At 37.6% G+C, this 25,000-nt stretch overlaps 2 protein-coding genes and 1 long non-coding RNA gene across 3 annotated transcripts in view; 1 reads left to right on the forward strand and 2 right to left on the reverse strand.

Annotated features, from left to right (window-relative positions):
• The window catches only part of LOC129751311 (teneurin-a), a 282,980-nt gene that overhangs the window by 57,355 nt on the left and 200,625 nt on the right, over nucleotides 1–25,000 (forward strand). The gene's annotated exons all lie outside the window — the stretch shown is intronic.
• On the reverse strand, nucleotides 4,084–5,675 carry LOC129751339 (uncharacterized). Its single transcript, XR_008738680.1, has 4 exons — nucleotides 5,293–5,675; nucleotides 4,945–5,235; nucleotides 4,710–4,886; nucleotides 4,084–4,220 (listed from the first exon to the last, which is right to left on the reverse strand). It is a non-coding gene; the product is annotated as an uncharacterized LOC129751339 (long non-coding RNA).
• LOC129751320 (rac GTPase-activating protein 1) lies at nucleotides 21,254–24,994 on the reverse strand. Its single transcript, XM_055746758.1, has 7 exons — nucleotides 24,831–24,994; nucleotides 23,587–23,789; nucleotides 22,965–23,530; nucleotides 22,716–22,904; nucleotides 21,926–22,592; nucleotides 21,745–21,865; nucleotides 21,254–21,677 (listed from the first exon to the last, which is right to left on the reverse strand). The coding sequence occupies exons 1-7, from the start codon at nucleotides 24,913–24,915 to the stop codon at nucleotides 21,604–21,606; spliced, it is 1,905 nt and encodes a 634-aa protein (XP_055602733.1). The 5' UTR covers nucleotides 24,916–24,994; the 3' UTR covers nucleotides 21,254–21,603.

Raw genomic sequence — 25,000 nt, forward strand, 5'->3', positions numbered from 1 at the left:
CATTCAAGGGCGTTACAGGATCCTTCTTGGTATATATTTTTATGAGAGCAAACTGAGCCAATTAAATGTTGAAGCCCTTAAATATAGTTCTTTTTGGCGAACATTTCATACCGTCAAACGGGGCATAACAAAATGATGATGACATAAGTTCTCTTATCTTAAGCTAGTTTTTCAAAGTTTTTAATTTTTATATAAAATTTGAAAAATCGAGCAATAAATGAACAAATTTTTACATTTTTCGGTGCCGTAAAAACTTTACCCAGTATGACGGATTGGCTTGATAATATTACCCACAAACTTTTTACTGGTTTCCTCATGTTATACCAATACTGTTGGTTAGAGTGCCACATATGACCCGACTTTTGAAAAAGTTATGCGCTGCAGGCTAAAATTGATCCTAGGCCTAGTACAAGATGTCATGCCAAATTTGGGCCAGATCGGATCACGGGAAGGGGTCGCTCAACGAGCCTGAAGTTTGTATGGGATTTTGAGACATTTTGTTCGGGAGAAACATGAAAAACCAGTTTTTCATCAATAACTTTGGTTCCCGTCGGCCGATTTCTTTCAAAAACGGGTTTTCTTAAAGCCTAAATTATGAAAAACATTTCATCCGAAGACTGCATATCGATAAGAGTTAAGACAAAAAAGTTATTGGACTTCCAAAATGGGCTAACTTTTTTTACGGTGGTATTCATCACTGCTAATGAGGCGTCAATAAGTTCGACCGCCCCGACTCATTTACAGTGATGAATACCATCCTTAAAAAAGTTAGCCCATTTTGGAAGTCTAATAACTTTTTTGTCTTAACTCTTATCGATATGCAGTCTTCGGATGAAATGTTTTTCATAATTTAGGCTTTAAGAAAACCCGTTTTTGAAAGAAATCGGCCGACGGGAACCAAAGTTATTGCTGAAAAACTTGTTTTTCATGTTTCTCCCTAACAAAATGTCTCAAAATCCCATACAAACTTCAGGCTCGTTGAGCGACCCCTTCCCGTGATCCGATCTGGCCCAAATTTGGCATGAGATCTAGTACTAGGCCTAGGATCAATTTTAGCCTGCAGCGTATAACATTTCACAGGTTTTGAATTTCCCATACAAATTTGGGGCAGTCTACTGTTGGTGTAAAAATTTGTTTAATAATAACTCATTTTTATAAATAAATACTTCAAAAATTCAGTTAGGTGTCTGGGGTAAAATGCAACAAAATGCAAATAAAAAAAAAACCTTGTAAAACTCGTTTCCATGTGCTGGAATATGAATGTTATGCATCACGCGTTTGTAAACATTGAAATTTCATTCATCTAAACATTTAGTTTTATGATTTCAGCTTGTAGAATTTTTCGTAGTATTATTTAACCCCTAAATGTATGCAGCATCATTATTATCAGAAAAAATGTGAAAATCAGTTTTTACAGACCAAAAAATTACTGCAATCGGTGTTTTCATGGATAATGGTCTTGAAGGCATCGCAAATATATAAAAAAAAACTATACATTTTCATACGTGTTACATAAGATTTTTCATTAAAAACAAAGTTTGTTGCAAGTTACCCCGTTTTCTAAGGAGGGTAAAAATCGCATGTTTTTAGAAAATTAAAAATAACTAAAGAAACAAATATTTTTTCTAACTACGCCAATTTGATGTATCATCATGATGTATCATCATGAGGAAAGGTGTGCGCTGATATGCCTAACCTCACTCGAAAAGCGTCGCATCGAACTGCAGCAAGGTTTTATATTTGACACATTGACCAACCGTATTGACTGTGCTTACATTCTACAACGTGTTAATATTTATGTACCAACGAGAACACTCCGACAACGTCAGTTTCTTTCAATACCTCACCACCGTACTGCTTATGGTCAAAACCACCCTATAGACAAGTGTTGTGAACTTTTTAATCTAGTGTATCATTTTTATAATTTTAATATGTGTAAACGTCGTTTCAAATTAGGTTTAAGCAGAATTACATCCCAAGCAACCAAAAGTCTCATATCTACTTAAACTCGTTCCTCCAAAGTTCGAATTTCGCTGAATAAAGGTTTCAAAGGGAATTGGTACCAAATTTTCTCGAATGTGAGCATGAAAGTTACAAAAGATTCCTCAAATAGCCTTCTATGGACTTGAAGTTCCAAAAAGTTCCTCAAATAGCCTTTTTTGTGACATGTCAATCGCACCCACACAGTATAAAAGTTACAAATTAGGTCTCAAATAGCCTTCTGTGAACTTCAAGTTCCCAGAAGTTTCTCAATTACCCTTTTTTGTGACATGTCAATCGCATCCACACAGTATAAAAGTTACAAATTAGGTCTCAAATAGCCTTCTGTGAACTTCAAGTTCCAAAAAGTTCCTCAAATAGCCTTTTCTGTGACATGTCAATCGCATCATTCAGAATTAAAGTTACAAATTGGATCTCAAATAGCCTTCTATGGACTCGAAGTTCCAGAAAGTTCCTCGAATAGCCTTTTTTGAGACATGTCCGCCATTTCATGAATATGAAATGTGAACGAACATCACAAAAAGGCATATAATAAATAAATCATTTGAAATTGTTGAAATGTATAATTTATTTTGAAACATCAACTCAGAACAACTTAAATCTAAATCGCAAATGATTGTTTTTGAAAAGAGTAAATACTTTGACTTTATAAAATTTCGTCCAACTGTATTTACTTACCACGAATTTATCACACATTGAAAGTCAGTTGAAGCAATTTGTGGTATATGAGAGTTGTATGAATTGAATAAATAAATACATTAAAAAGAAAATCAATTTCAGGATATAAAATGCAGATTATGAAATAAGTTAATTTAAGGTTGAGTGTAGTGTAATTTAAACACATCGTTTCAATCGTGTAACTGAACGAAATCGAGTAGATAGCTTCGTTGATTCTCTTTGCGAATCTGTTTAGGTATTCTCTCTTCTGCAAAACGGTTTAAATTCGTGTTGAATAGCAGTGTGAAAGAGAAGCATGATAAATCTCTTTCTCGCACTTGTTGAAAGATCTCGTCGCGCAGGCTAGCTCTTCGTCAGTTTGGTAAAGCAATTCTAGGCGAATGGATCTGCACCGTTCAGATTCTGCCCATTTTGCGTCGGACAGGTTGACGGAAAAATTGGGTTCCGCCACCGGTTACGACACAATTCATTGATTAAATATCAAGATAAAATCAAGGATTTGTATAATTTTATGCTTAACAGTGATAAACATGGAATTTCTCAACTTTACGTAGAACGTTTTGCATTATCAGTATGTTACGTTGAGAATAGGGTGACCGAATTGAAGACAGTAAGACGGGGAAATGTTGAGGTGCCTCTAATACTAGCGTTTGCAGATGATCTTCTGATTATAGCTGAAAACAAAACACAGTTAGCAAAAATAATGAAGGAAATGGAAGAACAGTTAAAGGAAGTGGGATTGGAGATCAATGTCAGTAAAAGCCAAATACTTATTAGAGAACCAGTTGACAAGGGAGAACAGGTGAAGTCAGTAGAAATTAATGGCAGTAGGTTTAATGTATGTAGCTCTATTCGATATTTAGGAGTGAATCTAACCTCAAAACTGAATAGGCCAGAGGCGGTAAGACTAAGATGCCAGAATGCTTTGAAGGCAGCTAAAGTAATTGTAGAATTCTGCAAGACGTACAAACCATCAGAAGAATTAGGAAAGCTTATGTACAATGCACCCGCATAAATCGGTATTATACTATAACGATTTCCATAATCTTCTTCCCAAGACACACGAAAGATTAGCTTTATAGTTTTGGATTATTAATGTACGATTAAACTAGTCTTTTTTTCATGGAATGGAATCGTTTGGACGCACTTTACGATACAGCGAACGGGTCGTTAAGTAGAGTAACCATTCATTTTTTTTTTGCTTTTTTCTAGACTTTTTTGGATCAAATGGTACGATATATGTAATCTTCAGTTAATCGTTCTTCGCCAATATTTCAGACGCTACAGTGTATCTTTCAAAGATCATTATATGGTAAAATTTAAGAAAAAAGAAGACGATTCGAGTCATAGTTTTTCATAGATTTTATTTTTATCGAAATGAGACAATTGATGATTGATTAAATTTCCTTATTTGAAGTCTTATAACTCTACCGCATCCACCTCTAAAATAAATCGAATCAGTGCCTTGGTCGCCTAACCAGATTGTTCGCCAGCGTTGTCTAGACAAACTGTAACGAAAGGAATTTCGCCACCGTGAATTGCTGAAACAATAAAAAAAAACAGTTGTAGACTCCAGCCTGACTAATTTTCGATATTCAAAATTTGTTTCGAAATCTGTTTCATAACGGAGAATTAAGATGTCAGCTCATTTATGCAATTTTAATTTTGGTAAGAGATTCAAAATTCGAATGTCACACTTTATTTCAACAGCTAATTTTCTAATTCTTTGTTTTTTGACTTTAGTTACGAATCATAAATGAGTTTTTTCACTTTGTCTTGAGCAATTTAACAAAAAATATAAATCAGTGTTTTCACTCTAACGTTTTGTCAAGTTTTCAGACAAATGGTCTCCTTAAATAAGACTTAAGTAGAACCTTATTTAATATTTTGACGTTTAAGAGATAGCTGAGTTTTAATTCTATCAAGAAATATAGAATTCGAAGACAATTCTAAACGATGTTGCAATTGATGTTTAATCAAAAAGTATCTAAAATGTATCCATATGAAAAAAAAAATTAATAAATGAATACCTCGTCGTATTCCTTTTTTATAATGCGACCCTCCTGTTCCATTGGGTAAAGGGTGGTTTAACGGCATCCAATAAGAACGGCCGCCTTTCTCGTAAATAGTGAAAAAAGTAGTTGTAGTTAATTGCAGCTGGAGCATTTTGCAACAATCAATCGGATGTTGTTTTCAGATTATTTAACCTAAAGAATAATCAAAATTATACAATATATTAAGGTTCAAAATGTATCAATGAATTACCATCAAAACCGAGTCTAGAATGAAGTCATTGCCGGTCTTATGCACCGCGTGTGGGAGAATGAGCACAGCGAGTGCACATCGGAATAGCTTTGTCAACGATGTTTCTTAAATTGTGGTTGCAACACCATTTTTGTCGGTAACTTCCAGCTCCCTTCGATAGTAAAAGTGGTGAATCTAGAATAATTCATTTCTTCGTTTGAATTTTGGATGTCTAACATCGTTGCTAATTTTTAGAATTTTGCCATACTCAGCCAGTTCTGAAAACCAGATGCTACATACCAAATGTTTCATCTGAAAAAATATAACAAAAATGAACACTCGAAATAAACATAGATATAACGTTATTACCTTAATATGACAGCTTTTGAATAAGCTGATTGTTTTGCCTCACCCTTTTCGCCGATTTGGGGTTAACAATGCACGCACTAAATGAACTGGATCATCATCAAACAAGCGGAGCCCGCTTGGTGAAATGGTCGACGTTCATGCTGTTTGGTTGTGATACGCAGCATCTTGATTGCTAAATCATTCAGATCTTCAACACGCAGCAGATTCTTTATGACAGTGCTCAGCGAAGGGCAAATCTTCTCCAAGGCGAGGACGAATGATGTTATAATTATGCGGATCCGTTTCAGCAGTGCGCATGAAGTATAGGGTTGTGTTTTAAAAGCCCAGGTCAAGAGAATGGAAGAATTTCTTGAACAGCGCTGACCCAGACATAACTTTACTGATGGAGATTTTATTTTCCGGTTTACCTGAAAAAGCAAAAACAAAATAACAAACAAGATAAGGAAATTTACATAATATTACCGTCAGATGCAGTTCATCCGAAGGTCTTTCGGATATTTTAGCGTACCTACAAGAATAAGATTGAAATCAGGAAATAAATCTAGGAATTATGATATAGGAAATAATGATATTGAATGATGAACTTATGGAAAATAACTGTAATTTCGATAAGAAAACAAAACAGGTTTCAGTTTTTCTAATCGGAATTACAGTTATTTATCAGAACTTCATCAGATAGTTCACAATAAAAATCCAGATTTCTCAAAATTTTGATATTTCGGCAACGTCGATCTTGCAATATCAAAAGCTTACCTTTAGTAAATAATTTGAAAAAAAAAAATATGTAGTAGAAATTTTCAAACATACCAATTTTCACCAAGAGGACTCCACGGCATTCCGAGAGAACTTTCGGTGCCAGATGATATTCCCGGGTGAGCAACAGTACAATGGAACCGGTCACATTTGCGGGGATTCGAGACTTCCAGAGGACCAGCTTTTTTTCGCCGCCAAACCCGGCTATTCGCTGCCGATGCCATCTCCAATTGTGTTCCCAATTTCCCACATACCGCACCTGCTGCGGCTATAGTGGCTGCTGTTAGAACCGCTCCGGTGTTTGTTTGGCCGGTGGCTGGAGTTTGACCAGCATCTGCTGCACTTTGTTGAGCTGAAGGAAGGTTGGAAAAATGAAAAAAATTGCCATACAAAAAATCATTTTTACTTACCTTTATCGCCTGCGTCGCGGTGGGCCTTATTTTTCAGTTCTGTTGTTGTTTTGCAGCCAAATTTAAGGCACTGACTACATTTGAGAGGTTTTCCGAAAACGTTCACAAGACTAAATTCGTACGCCATTTTTGTTGATAGTGAGGACACACTCAGATTCATCTTTAGTTTTGTTTTAAAGATCATTACCCGTATCTTTCTAAAATAATCTTTTATCCTGTCAAGCGAAGACGCATGAAAAATATAAAAGTTAGTGAAAAATTAAAAGATTTCAGAACGATTCCTCGAATAGTCACTATTCGTTTAATCAGATCAGAATAATATCAACGATAACGGGTATGATATTTGATTATGCGGGCAGTTATAGCCCCCTCAATGTTATACGGAACCAAGGTCGCTACTCTTACCAAAAGAAATAGGATACAACTAGCAAAATTTGAAAAGCAGATTTTATTAGAGATATGGAATAATTGTAGGAAAGTTCCAGGAGATAAGTTTAATGTAAGGAGAATTCTGAAGGGGAAAACCATCAATAGAAGGGTTCGGAGTGGCAGGTTAAAATATTTGGGACATATATTGAGGAGGGAGAACGATCACCCCCTCAGATTAGCTAAAGATCTTAAGTTCGATAGTAAGAAAAAAGGTAGGCCCAGCTTCACCTACAACATAGGGATAGAACAGGACATGCAGAGGTATGGTATAGATCCAGAGGTTTGGTTGAATTTAGCAAAAGACAGAGGGAAATTCGCACACCAAGTAGATCAGATATATAAATATAGCGAGAGTGAAATTTCAGAAGGCACAGAATCAGAAAAAGAGGAAGAATAACAAGTCAGGATAGATAGAGGATCTATTCTCTCAATGCGGATAACTGCAAAATTAATTTCAAATAATTTAACTATGGATTGCCACTTACCTAATTCGCTCTGTTTAATCATTATATTTATTTAGATAAATTTCATTTCATTTGTCTGAGCTCTAATTTTATTATTAAGTGTTTTTAATATTTTTATGTAATCATGTAATATAGAACTGTAGCTTAGCTATTGGTGATGGGTTTATTATACGAAATATATTTGCTCCGTTTAATTCATATGAATTTTGCTATTGGTGATGGGTTTAGTGATTGATACACTCCATATTCTCACTCGGATTCCTTATAATGTTGTTTAAATGTGATAAAAAAAAATTAAAAAAAAAACACTAAAAAAAAAATTGTAGTTGTTGACTTTACTAGATATAAGATAACCTTTTTTCCACTAGCAATAGAAAACAACCCATGTAAGTAATGACATATATATATAAAGTTATAGCAAATTTTTATTATTATATAATTACAAACAGCTCAAATACACCGTTTATTTGAATTTCTATTCATCAATATTTTATTACATATTTATTAAATGACATATGATTTATATTATATTATATTTCTTTTTATACATCATTATATTTATACTGTATTTCATTTACCAGAGAGAAGGCATCTGGGGATAACCTAAAGCAATTATGCAAGCGGAGTGGAGTGCCAACCATTGTAGGTTTCTGAGGGTTGGATGCTTTCTCTCGACGAACCATCGGCCGTGGAAGCCCTAGAAGTCAATTCGAAAGGCCAAGCCACACAGACATAGGCTGGACCTTGCTACCGATGAGGGAACTATACATACATACATACATACACAACAGTGATAAACATGGAATTTCATTATTTTTTTAAAACTGATATTATTTTAACGGATGATTGATTTATACGCCTTTTCGTAATGTTTCTAAGTAATAATCAACATGCGTCTTTGCTGTTGGCCGCTGGTTGCCCTTGCCGGTGTTCTAGGAAGCTTATAACCACTTCGAATTTTAGCTGCCGGTAAGGCAACATCTAGGCGTGGTGTCGTGGCAGCGTGTTCGGCTAACATCTCGGAGGATGGGGTTCAAATCTGGTACCAGGACTTATTTTTTCCATTAGGTTGTTTGATGGCTTGAGTAGGCAAATCAAATAATTGTGTAGAAGAACTGGCGTGCGTGCCGGCATGTATCGAACAAAATTAAAAACAAAACAATTAAGTAAGATCAATTGAGGGAGGTGATGGGAGGAATAAAGATGGATGCAGAGAAACCAGCAGCACCACATGCGCTGGTGGTGACCAAAGTAAGAAAGGAGAGGAGAATTTTTTTTTTGTTTTTGCTGATTAAACGTTTACTTGTGGGCTGAATAGACGGCCGTTCAAATCTGTAATGGAACTTCAAAGTTTCAATAAGAACTTAAATTTTGGGCTGAATAAAAGGAACTTCAGCACATTGATTATGCTGATTAAGCTGTGTTCGACCTTTTTAACGAGACTTTTGGTTGCTTGGGATAGTTTTAAGTCATCAGTCTGTACGGTAATTTAAACCAAAGACGAAATAAATAAATAAAACAAAAAATTTTTGGTGCATAAGGGGTAGGATTAACTGTGAACATAAATTTTTTTAGAAGCCATTGAAGTTGAAAATTGTTGCATGTTTCCCCAGTTGAAGGTATAAGGTATGTTTTATGATTACAAACAACTTCTGTTCTACGAAATCGATCGAAGCAACCCAAAGGTCTGTCAAGACATGAACAATTTTGCTCTACAAAAAATTTTTCGAAATCTTCAAACACATTAAAGATCTGGTGATGTTGGTTTGGTGCAACGGGGAATGAAGTCGGATTCGTTGTGATTTCGCAGAGGGATTTGTGCTGTCAAGATTTCCAGTTTCCTAACGCTAATCGGAGTATCAAAAATCAGGCCCCTTGAACCTCTGAACTAAGGACTGCACGAAAGATGAAGAAAGTTTTGATGAATAATCGTATTTTAGTAATTTTTCTTATGGCGCCAGTTCATAAAAGAATCTTATGGCATGCATAATAGTATTTTTCTGAGTGTGTGTCAACTATTGCTTATTTTGACAAAATATATAACGTAGCAGGCAGAGAAAAAAAATAGATTTTAAGATTTTCTGGAAGAAAAAACACGTGTTTAAGAAGCGGATCCAGCAGAACGGCCCCTAGCGATCGTAATTTTTACATTTGGTCCTTCTCCCCCACCGGTAAAGAACCAGTAGACGGCCACTAGCGACCGTAGTTTCAATTTCAACAACCATAAACCATTTTTTTTTGTGAATTCATAATAAGTTTTTCCACAAAATTTCGTTAAATTCCGTTGCTGAGCAGAGCAGGAATCTTCGATACCGTAAAGAATTTTAAAACGCTGAAAATTCGCCAGATGTGGCGCAATAGAGGAGAAAAGATTAATCTTGGAAACCAGGGATGAGCAATCCGCGGCCCGCTATACACTTTCTTCTGCAAAGTTGCGCATCATAACGTCGCGCATCTTTTGAATTCAATGTTGATTAAAAATCTGAATCCAAAATACACTTTTTGTCAATTTTAATTTTTTTTTTTACCAGAATTCATAGTATTGCGTAGTTTAAAAAAACATATTTACAAATTGAGAGTCCAAAACAGTCCCAATAAATTTTTAGTTTAAAACTTACATTATAAAGAAAATTTAAAAAATATTAAAGACACATTTTTGATACTTTTTCAAGATCTGAAAATGTTATTAGGACAAAATGTCGAAAAAAATGGAATTTTTCCATAAATCGAACCAGTGCGACCTCTAAACAGCATTTTTATGAGTCGCTGCCTTACAAAAGTTTGTTTCTTATACCCTTAGCTATCATTTGAAGCTTGAGCGCCCAAAATCCCAGACGTAGTACAATTTTTGGCCACCCTATTCTATAGGCGATTAGAAGTGCACAAATTTTCAATCATTTTGAAGAACATAAAGTGTGTTTTGTTTTGTGATAGTTCAATTAAAGTTTTTGATGAGGGCAGATTTGGAATTCCGCATCGAATCTTCGAGAATCGAAAAACTAAAAGGTCCTGCAATTGAAGTGTACGCTGGCTGGTGTTCTATTTCAGTGTTTTAGTTATAAAAAAAACAGTTTTAAAATCGAAAATGAGTGCACGTTTTAAAATGAAATTGAAGAAAAATTAAGGAAAATTCCAAAGCTGATTTATGTTGCCATGAGGGAGTGAATTATTTTCGTTCCTGCTGCATGGAATGTGATTCCCATGAATGTTTTTTGGTTACAAACTTTGCCGATTTCTGGATTGACGCGAATCTGAAACCCGAGAATTCGGGTTGTTTTTCCTTTTTGAGATTTGTTTTTGCCAAAAATTTGTAGTTTTTAAAAATTACGTGAAGCTCTGATAATTACTAAAACAAATATATTTTAAGTGCAGCCCTCCGACAAGATTTCAAATTTAAATTGGCCCGGTGGTTCAAAAGGTTGCTCACCCCTATTGTAAACCATATAAAAAAAAAAACTTTAATTGGATGCGAATTGATGGTCAAATTGAGCAAAGCACGGCGATATTGGCCTCGGTCAATCATGGAGTAGCAACCATTGGCGATGTTGAACTAGTTCTACTGAGCCACACCTGCGATCATGGAATTCTAAATTAATTAATTTTTTCCGGGATTTTCATCCTTCATCCCGATTAATTAAGATAAATAATGGCATCTAGAATACAAATTTTACAATAAAACCTATATGTGTACCATTGATTTTTCACTATTTCTAAAACTATTCATAATAAATAGTTTCGAGTTCAATGATTGAGGGTGGATGTGAATAGTCAATCAAGCTAAGCTAAGCTAAATTGAGCAAAGCACGGCGATATATAGTTTGCCTGGTAAAATGTTAATACATGAAAGTTATTACAATAATCATTAAAATGTTTTTTTTCCAAATGATGTGTAGCAATGCTTGAGTTTGCTAAAAAATTATTGTTTTCTTTTTTTACACGGCATATCAGCTAAATTACAGGTAATAGGCAAAATCGAACCAAGGGTAGGAATGGCCTACCTTTTTAATTTCTTTGTAAGAATTATGAAATTTTTCACTTCTGAAGCACATGCCTACACCAGATAATAAAATTAAGATTTTTGAACGAGCCCAGTAAATATTATGATTAAAAAACGCCTAAATTTATTCATCTATCAATGCTGCAAATTTTCCTAGAGAGTGAAGCGGAATCGAACTTTTTTTTACAGTTCAACAGCATCGGTACCAAATTCAACGGATTTTTGATAACAACAGCTGCAGAGTTTAACGATATCAGAAACATCTCGCTGATAAGCAATGTGCGGAAATACCAACGGCGTCTTACGAAAGCATTAACGACCATGCAGGCAGTGGACAATAGTCGCGCTATCACCACCACGAGAAAGCAATCGGCGAGATAACGGGGCAATGTTGAACTTGAGACAAGCTATAACTACTATTAAAAGTGGGTTGGTTGGTCAAACAAGAACCATACGAACAACGAGTGATAACTGCCGTTAAACGGCGTTGACAACAAACGGCAAAGTCATTGCTGTTGAAAAGGAATCGTTTCTCCGAAACAAAGGCAATCATCAATTATTGCCGGGATTGGGCACAAGTTTGATTGTGCTGCAGCGATAACCATCTCCACCCACCCACTTTGTCTATAATAGAGCTGGCATATATGTGTGATTAATGACTGGTTGATGATGATAAGGACATTATTCGCTTTTACAATCTTAAAATGGTTATTTCGAGAACATTATCGTTGGCCGTTGTTTAACGATGGTTTACTGATGTTGGTCGTTGCGGATTATGTCTTTAACGACAGCAAAAGCCAACAGGCCATATATCTATCAGACGACTCATGTGACATTTGATTTGAGCTTTAACGGACTGTTGCCCTCATGATGGGCATTCGAATCACATGGTCTTAGCCGTCTTAGGACAACCACAAATAAAAAAATCACATGACTTCAGTTTACTTTCTTTGTCATTAAAAATTCGAAAGATTGCTTCATTTTATTTCAACGGTTAAGAAAAAAATTCAATGACCTGAAGCTATGATTTGGAGAAAGCTTGGGAATTTGTATGGAAAAGGTTTTTTTTGTTGAAAAGAAAATTGAGGCACTTGGGATCAGTGCCTGAATGATAGTTTCTAGAAAACGCACTCGATTTTTCATATATTTTTGAATTCGAGCAGTTTTAATTCAATCAAAAAAGTGTTCAAAAAAATTATAAAAAATCTTTTGCACCAGAGGTACATTGAAAGGTATACTTAACTCAACATTGATGATTTTGGCACTTGCACCCCTCTGATCCTGAGGGCCTCAATTGTCTTTTAACGTTGTTAGAGTAGGGGAGAATGAGGATACTTGATCCCTGGGGATACTTGATTCCTTAGCTATATCTCGAAACTGGAATGTCTTACAAAGATCAAATGTTCTAGAAAAATGTGCCAAGATGAGCAAAATAACAATGCTTGTAGTTTAAAAATTTTAACAAAATAATTGTTTGAGTAATTGAACTTTGTTTGAAAAATTTCACAAAATGTAACTTAAAGATCTTTTTTCATCACTTTAAAATGTTCCTTACATGGGAAAATTATGAAAAAAATATTTGTTCCATCGTTCGCTCGTTCGAGCGTAAAATGAACTTCATAATGCCATATTTTCAAAGCAATGGAAAACTCTCAACTTTTTTCAGAAAAAGTTTTCTAAAATGTTGATTATGGGTACAATTGATCCCCTAGAGTTGGGTACAATTGATCCCCCTTCCAAACGGCATATTCTTCTTCTGAATTGATCGTTATGATAGCTGATTACGAAATTATTAATATTTATCCAAAAACTAATATTTATCAAACAGTTGTCTGAAGAAAAGAGCAAAAATAATTCATTTTCTCTTAATTATAAAAAAAATAGCGCCTTTAAGTATGCAATGCTATTAGCGTTGAGACAAAGTTATAGAATTTTCTTCATATGTCTGCTATAAATTGTGAAATGAGAACAAACATGACCAAAATAGTCAATTAACATTCTATCTTGGGGTTTTGTTTGATTTTTATACAAGGAATAGGGCTTCCTGAATAAAAGATAAATAAATTCAATAATGTTCTTTTAATTAATAAAACAGACACTTAAGTTATCGTTCAAAAGTTTGGGGTCACCCCTCAGTATGGTGTATCGGCCAAAAGTTTGGGATCATTCTTTTAAAGACATACAAAGACATGACAATCTTATTCATATCTTTCTCATCTAACATTGTATTGCAGATCTGAAGGGTTCATTTGAATGGTTAGGAATTGTTGTTTTTCATAAATTCATACAAAAATTATATTTTAAAGTGATAACCAAATAAAAATTTACCTTAATTTTTTTTTTGAAAATTCACACTTATGATTCTGATTTTTTTTATGGTTATCTTAATAATTAATTGTTTTAAAAGAAATCGACCTTCGACTTAAAACACACTGTTTACTAACTTGAATTACGAATTTGAAAGCTTAGGATCTTAGGAGCTTAGAGGAGTGCAAGTGAATTTTTAACTGATTTTGGGAACTTTACGCCTATCTATTTCAACATACTGTAGAAGACACAACTAGGTAATTTTGAAATTCTTTTACTCAAGCTAAGAAAAATGCTTATCCAAATTCTGTTGCCAGGGTTTGCACTTTACTTTTTCAGAACTTCATACAAAGTATTATTCAAATGCTAGGTTTTATTTTCAATTACCTACAAAATCTTGGAATAATTTTATTTTAGAAGTGTGTTTCCTACAGTACTGTCTGCTTTTTATTGTAAATATTCAAAAAAAAAAACAGGCCAATTCTGATGATTTACAACGTCTTTTTTCTCTTATTCAAAGCTAGCGGATATACCATAGACGGACTGAAAATAATCCAAAGGAACGAATTAGAAGAACTACTACAACCAATAAAGGCGGTTCGACAGATCCAAACTGATTGAAGGTTTCAACCATTGACGAGTGTCTCTGGTAATGCAGTTTTGAAATTGATGTAGTTTATCAATAAGGTATTTCCCGACTTGTCAACAGAACAGCTGATTTCTCATGTTTACAATTTTCGGCAGCTGGTGGTAGGGTAAAAATAACAACAACACTACGCATGTTCAATGGTCGGATGGTAACGAAACCAAATTGGCGATGCAAAAGTAATGGTTATGCAAAATTCTTAATTTTTTAAACTCCCTTAAACTAAATAATTGTAGACATGAAATACTTTGGAGGTAATGTTGATGTTATGTAATGTTAATTTGAAAAAAATAATTTCTTTTGAAGAAATAATTGAACAGTGCTAATCTCCCAAGTTCAAAATGGCGACCAGTAGGTGTTTACCTTTTTCAAAACAAAAACAAAAAGCTACCCTACCACCATCTGTCTCAGGAAATGCTCTATACTGATTTTTGTTTTGCTTAAGATTTTAGCACAGAGAACCAGATAACGGGCCCCGAACAAATATGTGTCGAATCCGTGTGTAAGAATTTGAATCGTCGGCCATTTTAAAACCGTTAAAATTGGTCTAAAAACAGCACCATCTAGTGGCTCTTAGCTAAGTGACTCAGCTTTTGTTGTCGATTTTTTTTTGTCAACAGTTGAGAACACTCAGAACATGAATAACCCAAAATTTACTTCCAGGTCGCACCAAAACAGAGTTCAGCTAGTTTTCTTTTTTTTTTGGGGTGTAGAAGAAGCAACATAATGAAATTTGCAGCAGGAGCTATATGCTCTTTAAACGAAATCTTTATCTTTTAGCAATGTGCATTGCATTTGGTACTCGTTTTGTATTGAGCCACTGATTTTGTTTGAGAAAAAAGCAAACATAATTAGTTGTTTGAAAAAAAAGTTCATATAAGATTCTAATTATGTGTCTGTTTTAATATGAATTATATTAACAAAAAAAGCAACTCGATATAAAAATTTTATAAATTCTTCAAATATTCCCCTCTTCTATTATACTTTTACAGATATCCGATAACACCAAGCGCCAATTTTTCACCAATCCTACCGAGCTAACAATTTTGTGAAAGAAAAAAGAATACTGAACGAATTTTTAAATTTGTGTTCATCATCGAAATTATAAAAAATATTCAATTTAGTCTTGATGTAGTGAATTTCATGTCGACAAAAACAAACACAGGCCAAAAAATGAAAAACCTTACAATTATTTTAATACCCGATTGAGTGACTGAAAATAAATTTGACTTTGAGCGCATTTTTCATTCGTTGAAGGTACTATCGTCTGAGCGTGTAGAAAAAATGGAAAAAATAAAAGTACCGGTAACGACATCTGGTGGCCCTTAGCTAAGTTGCAAAAATGGCGTCGTTTATTTTGAAATCACGGTTGGTATTTTTACACACGGTTGGGGCTCCAGCCCGAACTCTGGTTCTCTGTGATTTTAGTTCCAGTAACAGCTCCGCTGACATCCAAATCAAGTTTTTCCACAGAAACACAATTGCAGCAATTCAGTGAATTGCTACATCGCCTCCAACGTCGTAGAGGAGCTACTCCCAATGATGAGTGAAGTTTCAGGAAGCCATTCGCCAGCTAAATAGCAACAAATAGGCTGGGAGGATGGCATCACATACACAAAAAGGGCGACAAATTGGATTGTGAGAACTACCGAGCAATCACTGCCCTAAATGTCGCCTTCAAAGTGCTGTTCCGAATCCTACTTCGCCGCCTAACGCCCGCAAGCAAACAGATTCGTGGGAAGTCATCAGGCCGGTTTCAGGGAGGGACAGTCTACGACGGATTAAATATTATACGAGGTTTATTCTGTGCTTAAGTGAATTCGGAATAAAGGTTCCAAACATTGCAAATAAAAAAATCGCTTTAAAAAATACACGCAGTGTATATTGGGTAAACAAAATCTGAACGAAATTGGGTAAACTATACGAACCACCCTGTAGTTGCCAACCCTAGAGAAATAAACAAAAAAAGGCGACAAAGAAAGAAGAAAATAAACATGCGCAATTTCCGGAAAAAATCTGACATTGTGCCATCAGTCAGTGAGCCGAGAACACGCAGTGCAGATAGCCCCAGGCGGGTAAGACGAACGACCAGAAACGAGGCTTCAAAGCGCCGAAAAATCTGCTCAAACGATTGTGGCATACAAAAAGCCAGCAGAAAAACCGAAAAAAAAGGCCGGAAGAAACAACGTGCTGCCGGAACAGCCCCTTAAACGAGGGTAAGAGGTGATACACTCTGAAAATAAGCACATCCTAACGACAAACGCCGCCAGGGCTCTTCTTTTCTGTTTATTTCTTCCTTTTTTTTTGTCTTCGGTTTCGACGGTTTGGTGGTAACGAAGGGGAAAAAACCCGACGACACTACAAACGAGAAGGAACCAGATCTGCAATCAGCGAGAATCGTCGTCGGAATCACCCGGTCACGCGAGAAGGTTCTTCACGTCAGCTGCTGACAGATCGAACACATTAGCTCAAGCGTTGGACTGAGCATTTTGATCAACTTTTCCGAGTTACAAATAGCAATGGCCAACAGAACCCGCAGCTCGAGGCGCCCACAGTAAGTCGCATTAATGGCGTCAACTCGGAAGCGCCCTCGCTGGCTGAAGTAGAAGCGGCAATCAAAAACATGAAATCCAGCAAAGCACCTGGGATCGATTGCATCCCTGCTGAAATGCTGAAAGCCGACCGTGCGCTGTCAGCACAAATTTTGCATCGTCTTTTCGCTGACATCTGGGATACTGCAACATTCCCGGCCGATTGGATGCAGGGTATCCTCGTAAAGGTCCCGAAGAAAGGAGACCTGACAGAGTGCGGTAACTGGCGAGGCATAACGTTGATCTGTACAACCCTCAAAATACTCTGCAAAGTTATCCTGAACAGGATCCAGGAGAAAATCGACGCTACACTCCGACGGCAACAAGCTGGATTCCGATCCGGGCGATCATGTGTGGACCACATCACAACGCTACGAATCATACTGGAACAAATCAACGAATTCCAGGACTCTCTTCTGCTGGTGTTCGTTGATTTCGAAAAAGCATTCGACCGACTTAACCATGAAAACATCTGGGCGGCTCTAAGACGACGAGGGGTCCCAGAGAAACTAGTCCATCTCATCGAAGCACAATACGAAGCATTTTCGTGCAAGGTCTTGCACGACGGTGTCTTGTCCGAACCAATCCCGGTAACTGCTGGAGTGAGACAAGGATGTATTTTATCACCGCTACTTTTTCTTATCGTAATGGATGAGATTCTGACTGGATCGATCGACTGTGCACCGAACCGAGGATTGCCGTGGAATCCTTCAACAATGGAGCATCTGAACGACCTTGACTTGGCTGACGATATTGTTTTGCTCACCCAAACGCAACCGGATATGCAGAGCAAACTCGACGACCTCATCGAAAGTTCCAAGGCAGCAGGTCTCAAAGTCAATGTCGGGAAGACCAAGTCGATGGAGATCAACACAGGAAATCCCTCCTGTTTCATGGTAGCTGGGCAACAAGTTGAGAAAGTGGAGTGCTTCCAGTATCTTGGTAGCCAGATAACGCCTGATGGTGGTACCAGGAAAGACATCGAAACCCGGAATTGCGTTTGCGAGTCTCCGAAACATCTGGCGGTCACGCCAGATCTCTCTACGAACCAAAATCCGAATCTTCAACTCAAACGTCAAATCCGTATTGCTGTACGGGTGCGAAACTTGGTGCACATATGCGGTGACGACGCGAAAACTGCAAGTATTTGTAAACCGCTGCCTGCGGAATATCATCCGCGCTTGGTGGCCTGGCAACTGGATCTCGAATGAGGAACTACATCGCCGGTGTCATCAAAGGGCGCTAGAAATCGAGATTCGGGAACGTAAGTGGAGATGGATTGGGCACACGCTGCGAAAAGATGAAAACGAGATTTGCAGAGAGGCGCTAGATTGGAATCCAGAAGGTCATCGAAGCAGAGGCAGGCCCAGAAACTCGTGGCGGCGAAGCCTAGCCGCTGAAATCCGAACTGTCGACGAGAATCTTGATTGGGACCAGATGAAGACGCTGGCTCCGGATCGTCAACAGTGGAGGTCTTTTACCACGGCCCTATGCACCGGAGGATCGGCGCGGGATCATTAAGTAAGTAAGTAAGTAAGTGTAGCTCCTTGATTCAGCGTGGTCGCAATAAGGTTCACTGACTGTCCAGAAGCAGAATCGCCTGGTGCATCTCCTTCACCAAAAGTATCCAGCAGCAACCGGCAGTCGTTATCAGTCGAACCACGATCGACTTAAGCCGGACCGTGGAAGTGGTTCGAGGAAAATCGGAGAGATTCATCGGTGTGTGAGCAGATAATGGTGACGGACAGGACATCTGGTGGCGGGTTTCGGAAACTCGCAGCTATTCAAGCAGCAGCAGCGATAGACGGTCGCTTGCTCCGTGAGCTACTGGGGTGTGTTAGCCGGTCCCTGGAAGCGCATAACCTGGTGGCGACCGTGATGGTTGGTCCGAAGATGACAGCAGAATTGTTCGACGCACAGCAGCAAGCCGTCCACCGAGTCGACAGAATGCAGTTGGTACGTAAGTTGAAAGTTATAATTTGATACTTTGTTTACCAACCCACAACAATTTCGACTTTGCGGGCCATCGGAGCACAAAATAAAATGATTTGCTAAAGCAATGTTATAAAATGAACGTTAAGATCTTATGTTTTTTGTGATATCATTCGGAAATCACTACAGATTCCTCTTTTGACTAAATTTAATGAGCTAGTCGGAGCCAAAGAGGGAAAAACCACTTCACTTCATCTTTGTTGAGGCCAACCCAATCTAACAAATTTCGGGTGTTGATACGACGTCCGCCGGTTGGAGAATCCAGAGGTGAACAGCTTGAATCCCGAGCCTCGGAGCTGCCGACAGACGGAACAGTCGAAGAAAAGTGGTGTGGAATAAAGAATCCCTTTATCACGACGAGTCATGGTACTCTCGGTAAAGTATGTGGAAGAAGAAGTGAATGGATGTCGGATGAAACTTGGAGGATGATCGATGATCGGATAAAGGCAATTCGGAATTGAGCAGGCATGTACGCATGTTACGATATGCGGAGCTGGAAAAGGCAGTCAAACGAGCTTGTAGACGAGACAAGAGAGCCTGGACAAACTCCCTAGCCGAAGAGGGAGAAAGAACCGCAGCCAATGGATATCCGATTACTCTATGACGTTTCTCGCCGCCTTAGTGTTGCATGGACTAATAAGGACATATATACGCAAGAACTGTAACATACACTAGCTAGTGAGCTTCCCCCTCTAACCATGCAAAACCTATCCATTCCTCTCGTACACTCAATCCGTCTGCTGGGCATTTGGATTGATGACAAGCTTAACTTTAAATGTCACCTCAACCATATCCGGAAAAGCTCAACCAACAAAATTAACATGCTTCGTATTCTCACCAACAAAACCAGCTTTGCTCATCGCGACTCCCTTTTTCGTTTTCTTCATGGCTGGATTATCCCTTCCATACTTTATGGACTAGGATTTGTGAGTATAGCATTGGAAGAACTGCTGAAGAAGCTGGAGCCACTCTATAACGAATGCACAAGAATAATAAGCTCAGCATTCCGAACGAGCCCTATAATATCTCTAATGGCTGAAAGCGGACAACTTCCGTTCCAGTTCCTCATTGCTAAACACCTCTCTATCAAAGCCATACGTGCTCTTTCAAATGGCAGCTCCCCCGAAATTCCTATGGTTAGCAGAACCAACTCTCTCGTAAGCCAATTACTTATAGACCCCCTCCCAACAGTTTGCCCAAAATCTGGCCCTAAAATTAGAAACTGGAACGACCCAAAACCCAAAATTGACATGTCCTTTAAAAAATATATAAAAGCTGGCGATTCTTCCGCCATCGTCCTACCAAATTTCCTTAAACTAGTCCAAACTAAATACTATGCCCTTCCTCATATCTACACTGACGGCTCAAAAATAAATTGTGGTAAGGTCGGATGCGGTGTTTACGACGGAATATCCGACAGGAGCTTGGGGCTCCCCTTAAAGTGTACAGTCTTTAGTTCCGAAGCATTTGCTTTGTTAAATGCCGTTGAGAATTCGAACCGAAACTCTGTCATCTCCCGGACTCGGCAAGTGTCTTGACCGCTTTAGCCGCTGGTAACTTGAAACATCCATGGATATACTCCATCTCCCAAATAGCCCCCCGCAAGAACATCACCATTTGTTGGATACCTGGTCACTCGGGCATTCCAGGTAATGAAGCTGCAGATCGTCTGGCCTCTATAGGCACTAGTCTACCACCCTCTACCAACTCTATTCCCCAATCTGATACCATACTCTACATCAAAGGCGCAATTAAAAATGCTTGGGATATCATGTGGGCATCAAATTCACAAGCCAAACTTCGGGAAGTGAAAAACACAACTGAGAAATGGCCCGACCGACCCTGCACCACCGAAAGAAGAGTCCTGACAAGAGTCCGTATAGGGCATACCCGGCTTACACACCTTCACCTTATAACTAAGGACAACCCACCAAATTGTCCCTCATGTAGAGTTCCGATAACAATTAAACACATCCTCACTTCCTGTTCCCAATACCACCCTCATAGAATCTCCTGTTCCCTGTCTACATCCCTACGTCAGATCCTCTCCTGCTGCCCCGAAGAAGAGAAAAAACTTATATACTTCCTAAAAAAAAACAAATCTCTTCCATCAATTATAACTCCAGACACCCCTTATTCCCCAACCCCCAAAAATAAAAAATACAAAAAAAACAACAAAAAAAAACAAAACAAAAAAGAAAAACACGTGAAACGACCAACTTCGGGATGAATAAGCCACAAAGATACTTAAAATCCCTCGAGAAAAAAAAAAAAGAAAAAAAAATAGCTAGTGAGCCAAGTTGGACCTCAATTGGTCTTATAGACAAAACTCGTATAAATGCAGCCAAACAAAAGATACCAGTTGCGAGAAATCAGCTAATAAAATAATTCACATTTTTATTCGATCTCCAGGTTTTTTTTACTATTTCCATTTAATAATGCTCGAAAACATATGAGTATATTTAAAAAAAAATATTTGTTCCGTGTTCAAATAAAAACAAATTGATATTATCTAGATTTGTTTACCGATCAAAGAAGCGAGCATACTTCAATGGGAACATATTAAATAAGCACATGTCGCTCTATACATCTTAAAATCGAATTACTAAAGGTTAAGAATACAAGAATACGATTACTAACACTTATCCCTTAGGGTATGATCGTTTCTGCTGGATTTGAAAGAGCTTGTCTAAGTACACCTAATGATGAGGTATCTTCCAATTTACTTTTTCTTTACCGGATATGGAGGTGTGGCGTAGAACTTTCTTTCCTTGCGACTCTTCAGCAGGGGCGTACCTGTTGAAAAGTGATATTTTCTTTAGCTTAATGGAACGTTTTCGTTTAAGTACAACATCATTATTACCCATATAATTTTTTGAATTGGAAGTTGTGTACGATTTGAGAAGATCCTCTGGGGCTGGCTCTTCGACGTCAACAAATTGGGACCAGTAGTCAGTGGAAATGTTCAACAAGCTCTCGAGAATCTGCAAAAAAATCCAACATTTTTAATTACGTTTCTTTAATAAACAAAAAATATAACTTACATTATACTGAATAACGGTTTCGGCAAATGTTGCATGTGCATCAAGATCTGGCGACGAGTATCCAACAATGGTCGGTGCAAAAACTCGCGCCAAGTTGTCTAGTGGCATCTTGACCTCTTTGCATTCGGCGATTCGTTGGAAGTGTTGAATCAAATATGCGAGCGTATCGCGATTGGGCTGCGGTAGTTTTGATATGGCCTCGAACAGCTCGCGCTGCTTTTGCTGTGTCGAAATGGCTTGTACTGCATTCGAAAAGTCCTTCCACAACGATAACGGAATTAAAGGTTCCCGCAATGAGCGAAGAAAATCTTTCACACACCCACAAAGCACGTTTATATCTAGACTACTCAAGTTTGGAACAGTTTTTCCACGCAAAAATTTCTCCTTCAATGCTCGGACCTCTCTTTCAGACCCGGGAATCCGATAAATTCCTACTTCGGTAAGGCCTCGCGTTTCGATCTCGTTTACACAATGCACAATCAAACCGGGTATCATGGGGCCAACACTTGGTGTGAAATCAGCTAGAGACCCTCCCACTTGACCGCCTTTGATTGTAGGCGTTCCGCCACTTTGCGGAACGCATGCTATCGTCAATTGATCTCGACAATCGGAATGGACAACGGCTTTACAATCACGGCACCGCAAACCTGCCGTACCAAAGCGGATCCTAAAAATAATGTTTTTAAGTTTACAGTCAATAAGAGGTCTCTGGGATTTTTTTTAAGTTAGCTACATTTTAGAATAACAATCAAATCTATTCAAGCAGCTAATTCACAGCTTATTGACTTACCTCTGCTGGCACTGAGTACAAGTTTCTGACTTGAGGAAAGTTTTTCCAGTAAATGCATGTTGACGCATGATACTTCGTTTTATTGATGGTGTGTTGTTTGCTATACCACCCCCATATCCATGGTCCATTTCCTCCATCGGTGGTGCTGATGGTGTGAATAAATGCATCTTGGAGAACTTTGTTTCGGTTCTACGAAAAACATATATCTATTACATAAAAAAATCATGTTAAAGTAATGAAATAATTTACTTTGTAGGAGTTTTGAAAAGATTCGGTGAAATGTTCTCCTTTACATCTGTTTCTTTTCGCGGCGTCGGTTTCGGAGCAGTTGGTTTGGGAGCCTCTGCAACAAATTGAGGCGGAATAGCCTGGATGATCGATTCTGCCAAAATCGGACCATCGTCTTGCGGTACGGAAACCTTTGTATGAGCTACAATCTTTTCGTTCGGTCCAAGCTCAATAATTTTTTTGCTTTCATTGATGCTTTTACGCTTTGCAGCTTGTTCCTGGCTCATCCTTGTTCGCTTATTACCGCCGTAGATCGCACCAGAAGCATTGTACGAGGGACGGTGTTTCTTCCAGGACTTGTTTCGTGATGTTCTGGCGTCAAGGAAATCGTCCTCCGATTGTGTTAATGACAGATCTGACAAAAATGACCCAGTAGAGTTTATGTCATTGCCTAGTTCGTCGATTCTATCATGGACAGATTTGCGTTTGTAGGAGTAAGCATTCATAAATGCCAATCTCTCCCTGGTTTCGTCTTTCAAATCCTGTTCGTTCCGAACGATATCACATACTGCTACCATTTTCTTTTCCTGAAAGTAGTAATGTTAAGTTTTCACCTTACAAATATTGCTTAACACGAACTTACAATAGCATCCCGCTCGTGTTCAGCGTGCTTGCGTGCCTTTGCCTCTTCCTCGAGCAGCTTCCGCGCATGGAAAAGCTTTGACTCCAAATCGGACATCCCACGCAAAGCCTTGTCCAGTTCACTTTGCAATCTTTGCGCTTCGTGGACAGCTTTAAGCCATTGGTGTCGACAGTCATCTTGTAATTGCACAAATTTAAGAAATTCTGATAATGAGAAAAAGGCATTGTTTTACCATTAATATAATCTGTATTGAAATGAGCGTTGAATATGATTGAAACATTGTAGTATGGTTTTTTTTTTTTTTTTTTTTGTTTCGATTATAGTCGTTTTACCATCTTTATGGCATTCGCGACTTTATCAACGTTGCAGTTGGCGGATCGTTATTGAAAAACTTATCCGGTACAACTGTGTTCGATGTTTGCTCTTGGGCTCGAACTCGTGGACATCGGCTCAGGAGACAACAGACTTGCCAACTGAGCTATATCACAAGCCCTTGTAGTATGGTTTGTTTCTTTTCACTTTATATCATTATTTCAATGAAAGTAGTGAATCGAGTTAATCAGAACAGAGCTTTATTTGTAAGTACGGTAATTGATTATTACATTAACAGCAATAAGCAAATAACTAATGAATTCGAATTACTTCTGTAGATGAACATACCATTAGTACTATTAAGAAAATTGGTTATAAACAATACATCGAAATTCAAAACTTTTCAAACATTATTTTGTTAACGAAATTGATTTTACGATTAAAAAAATTTGAATTGCAGAAAACTTGTTCAAAATTTCTTAAAATCAGAAAAAAGAAATACCAATGTATTTTTAATTCAGACTTCAATAAAAAGGAAACTTTTGTCTAGTGATTTTAAACCTAGAGAGCATTCCAATATTATTTTGGTTACATTTGAAACTTTTAATTCTAACGAATAACGAAATTCAATATTGCAGTTACTGTCAAAACTAAATTCCATTATTTTTCTATTTCCTAAAAAATCTAAATATTGAATTAAGACACAATATTTATACTATCGGCGTGTTCGTGAATTGATTTTTTTTTTCATCGAATTTTTATTTTTCCAATCGATGCTTGCTGGCGTTCGTAAATTAAACAAACTGTTGCAAAAGCGTAAGCAGGATAGCATCGACATCTACCAATAAAATCGATGCATCACCCGAAAAATCAATTTACGAAGCCGTAGCTTGCCTAGGAATCGAACGAAAACAGATTTTTTTTTTTCTTACCCATCTCGGCAGAACCATCGCGCAGTACATCGGAGCACCTGCGGAGCTCATCAAACTGGGCGATAATGGACAACTCCATGGCCATTATTTCTGGAAAGAAATTCGGTTCTAACCACTTTTTCAGGTTTTATTCCTCTAGCTATAGAACACAAGCCACACCGCCAAAATCC

This window comes from Uranotaenia lowii, chromosome 1, assembly GCF_029784155.1.
Source record: "Uranotaenia lowii strain MFRU-FL chromosome 1, ASM2978415v1, whole genome shotgun sequence".
Taxonomy (NCBI): Eukaryota; Metazoa; Arthropoda; class Insecta; order Diptera; family Culicidae; genus Uranotaenia; species Uranotaenia lowii.

Coding starts and splice junctions, on each gene's coding strand:
- LOC129751320 (XM_055746758.1), bottom strand. CDS start 24,915: ATGGCCATGGAGTTGTCCATTATCGCCCAGTTTGATGAGCTCCGCAGG. Junction 23,790..24,830: donor CGATGGTTCTGCCGAGATGG/GTAAGAAAAAAA, acceptor TCTCATTATCAG/AATTTCTTAAATTTGTGCAA. Junction 21,678..21,744: donor CAATTCAAAAAATTATATGG/GTAATAATGATG, acceptor ACTTTTCAACAG/GTACGCCCCTGCTGAAGAGT.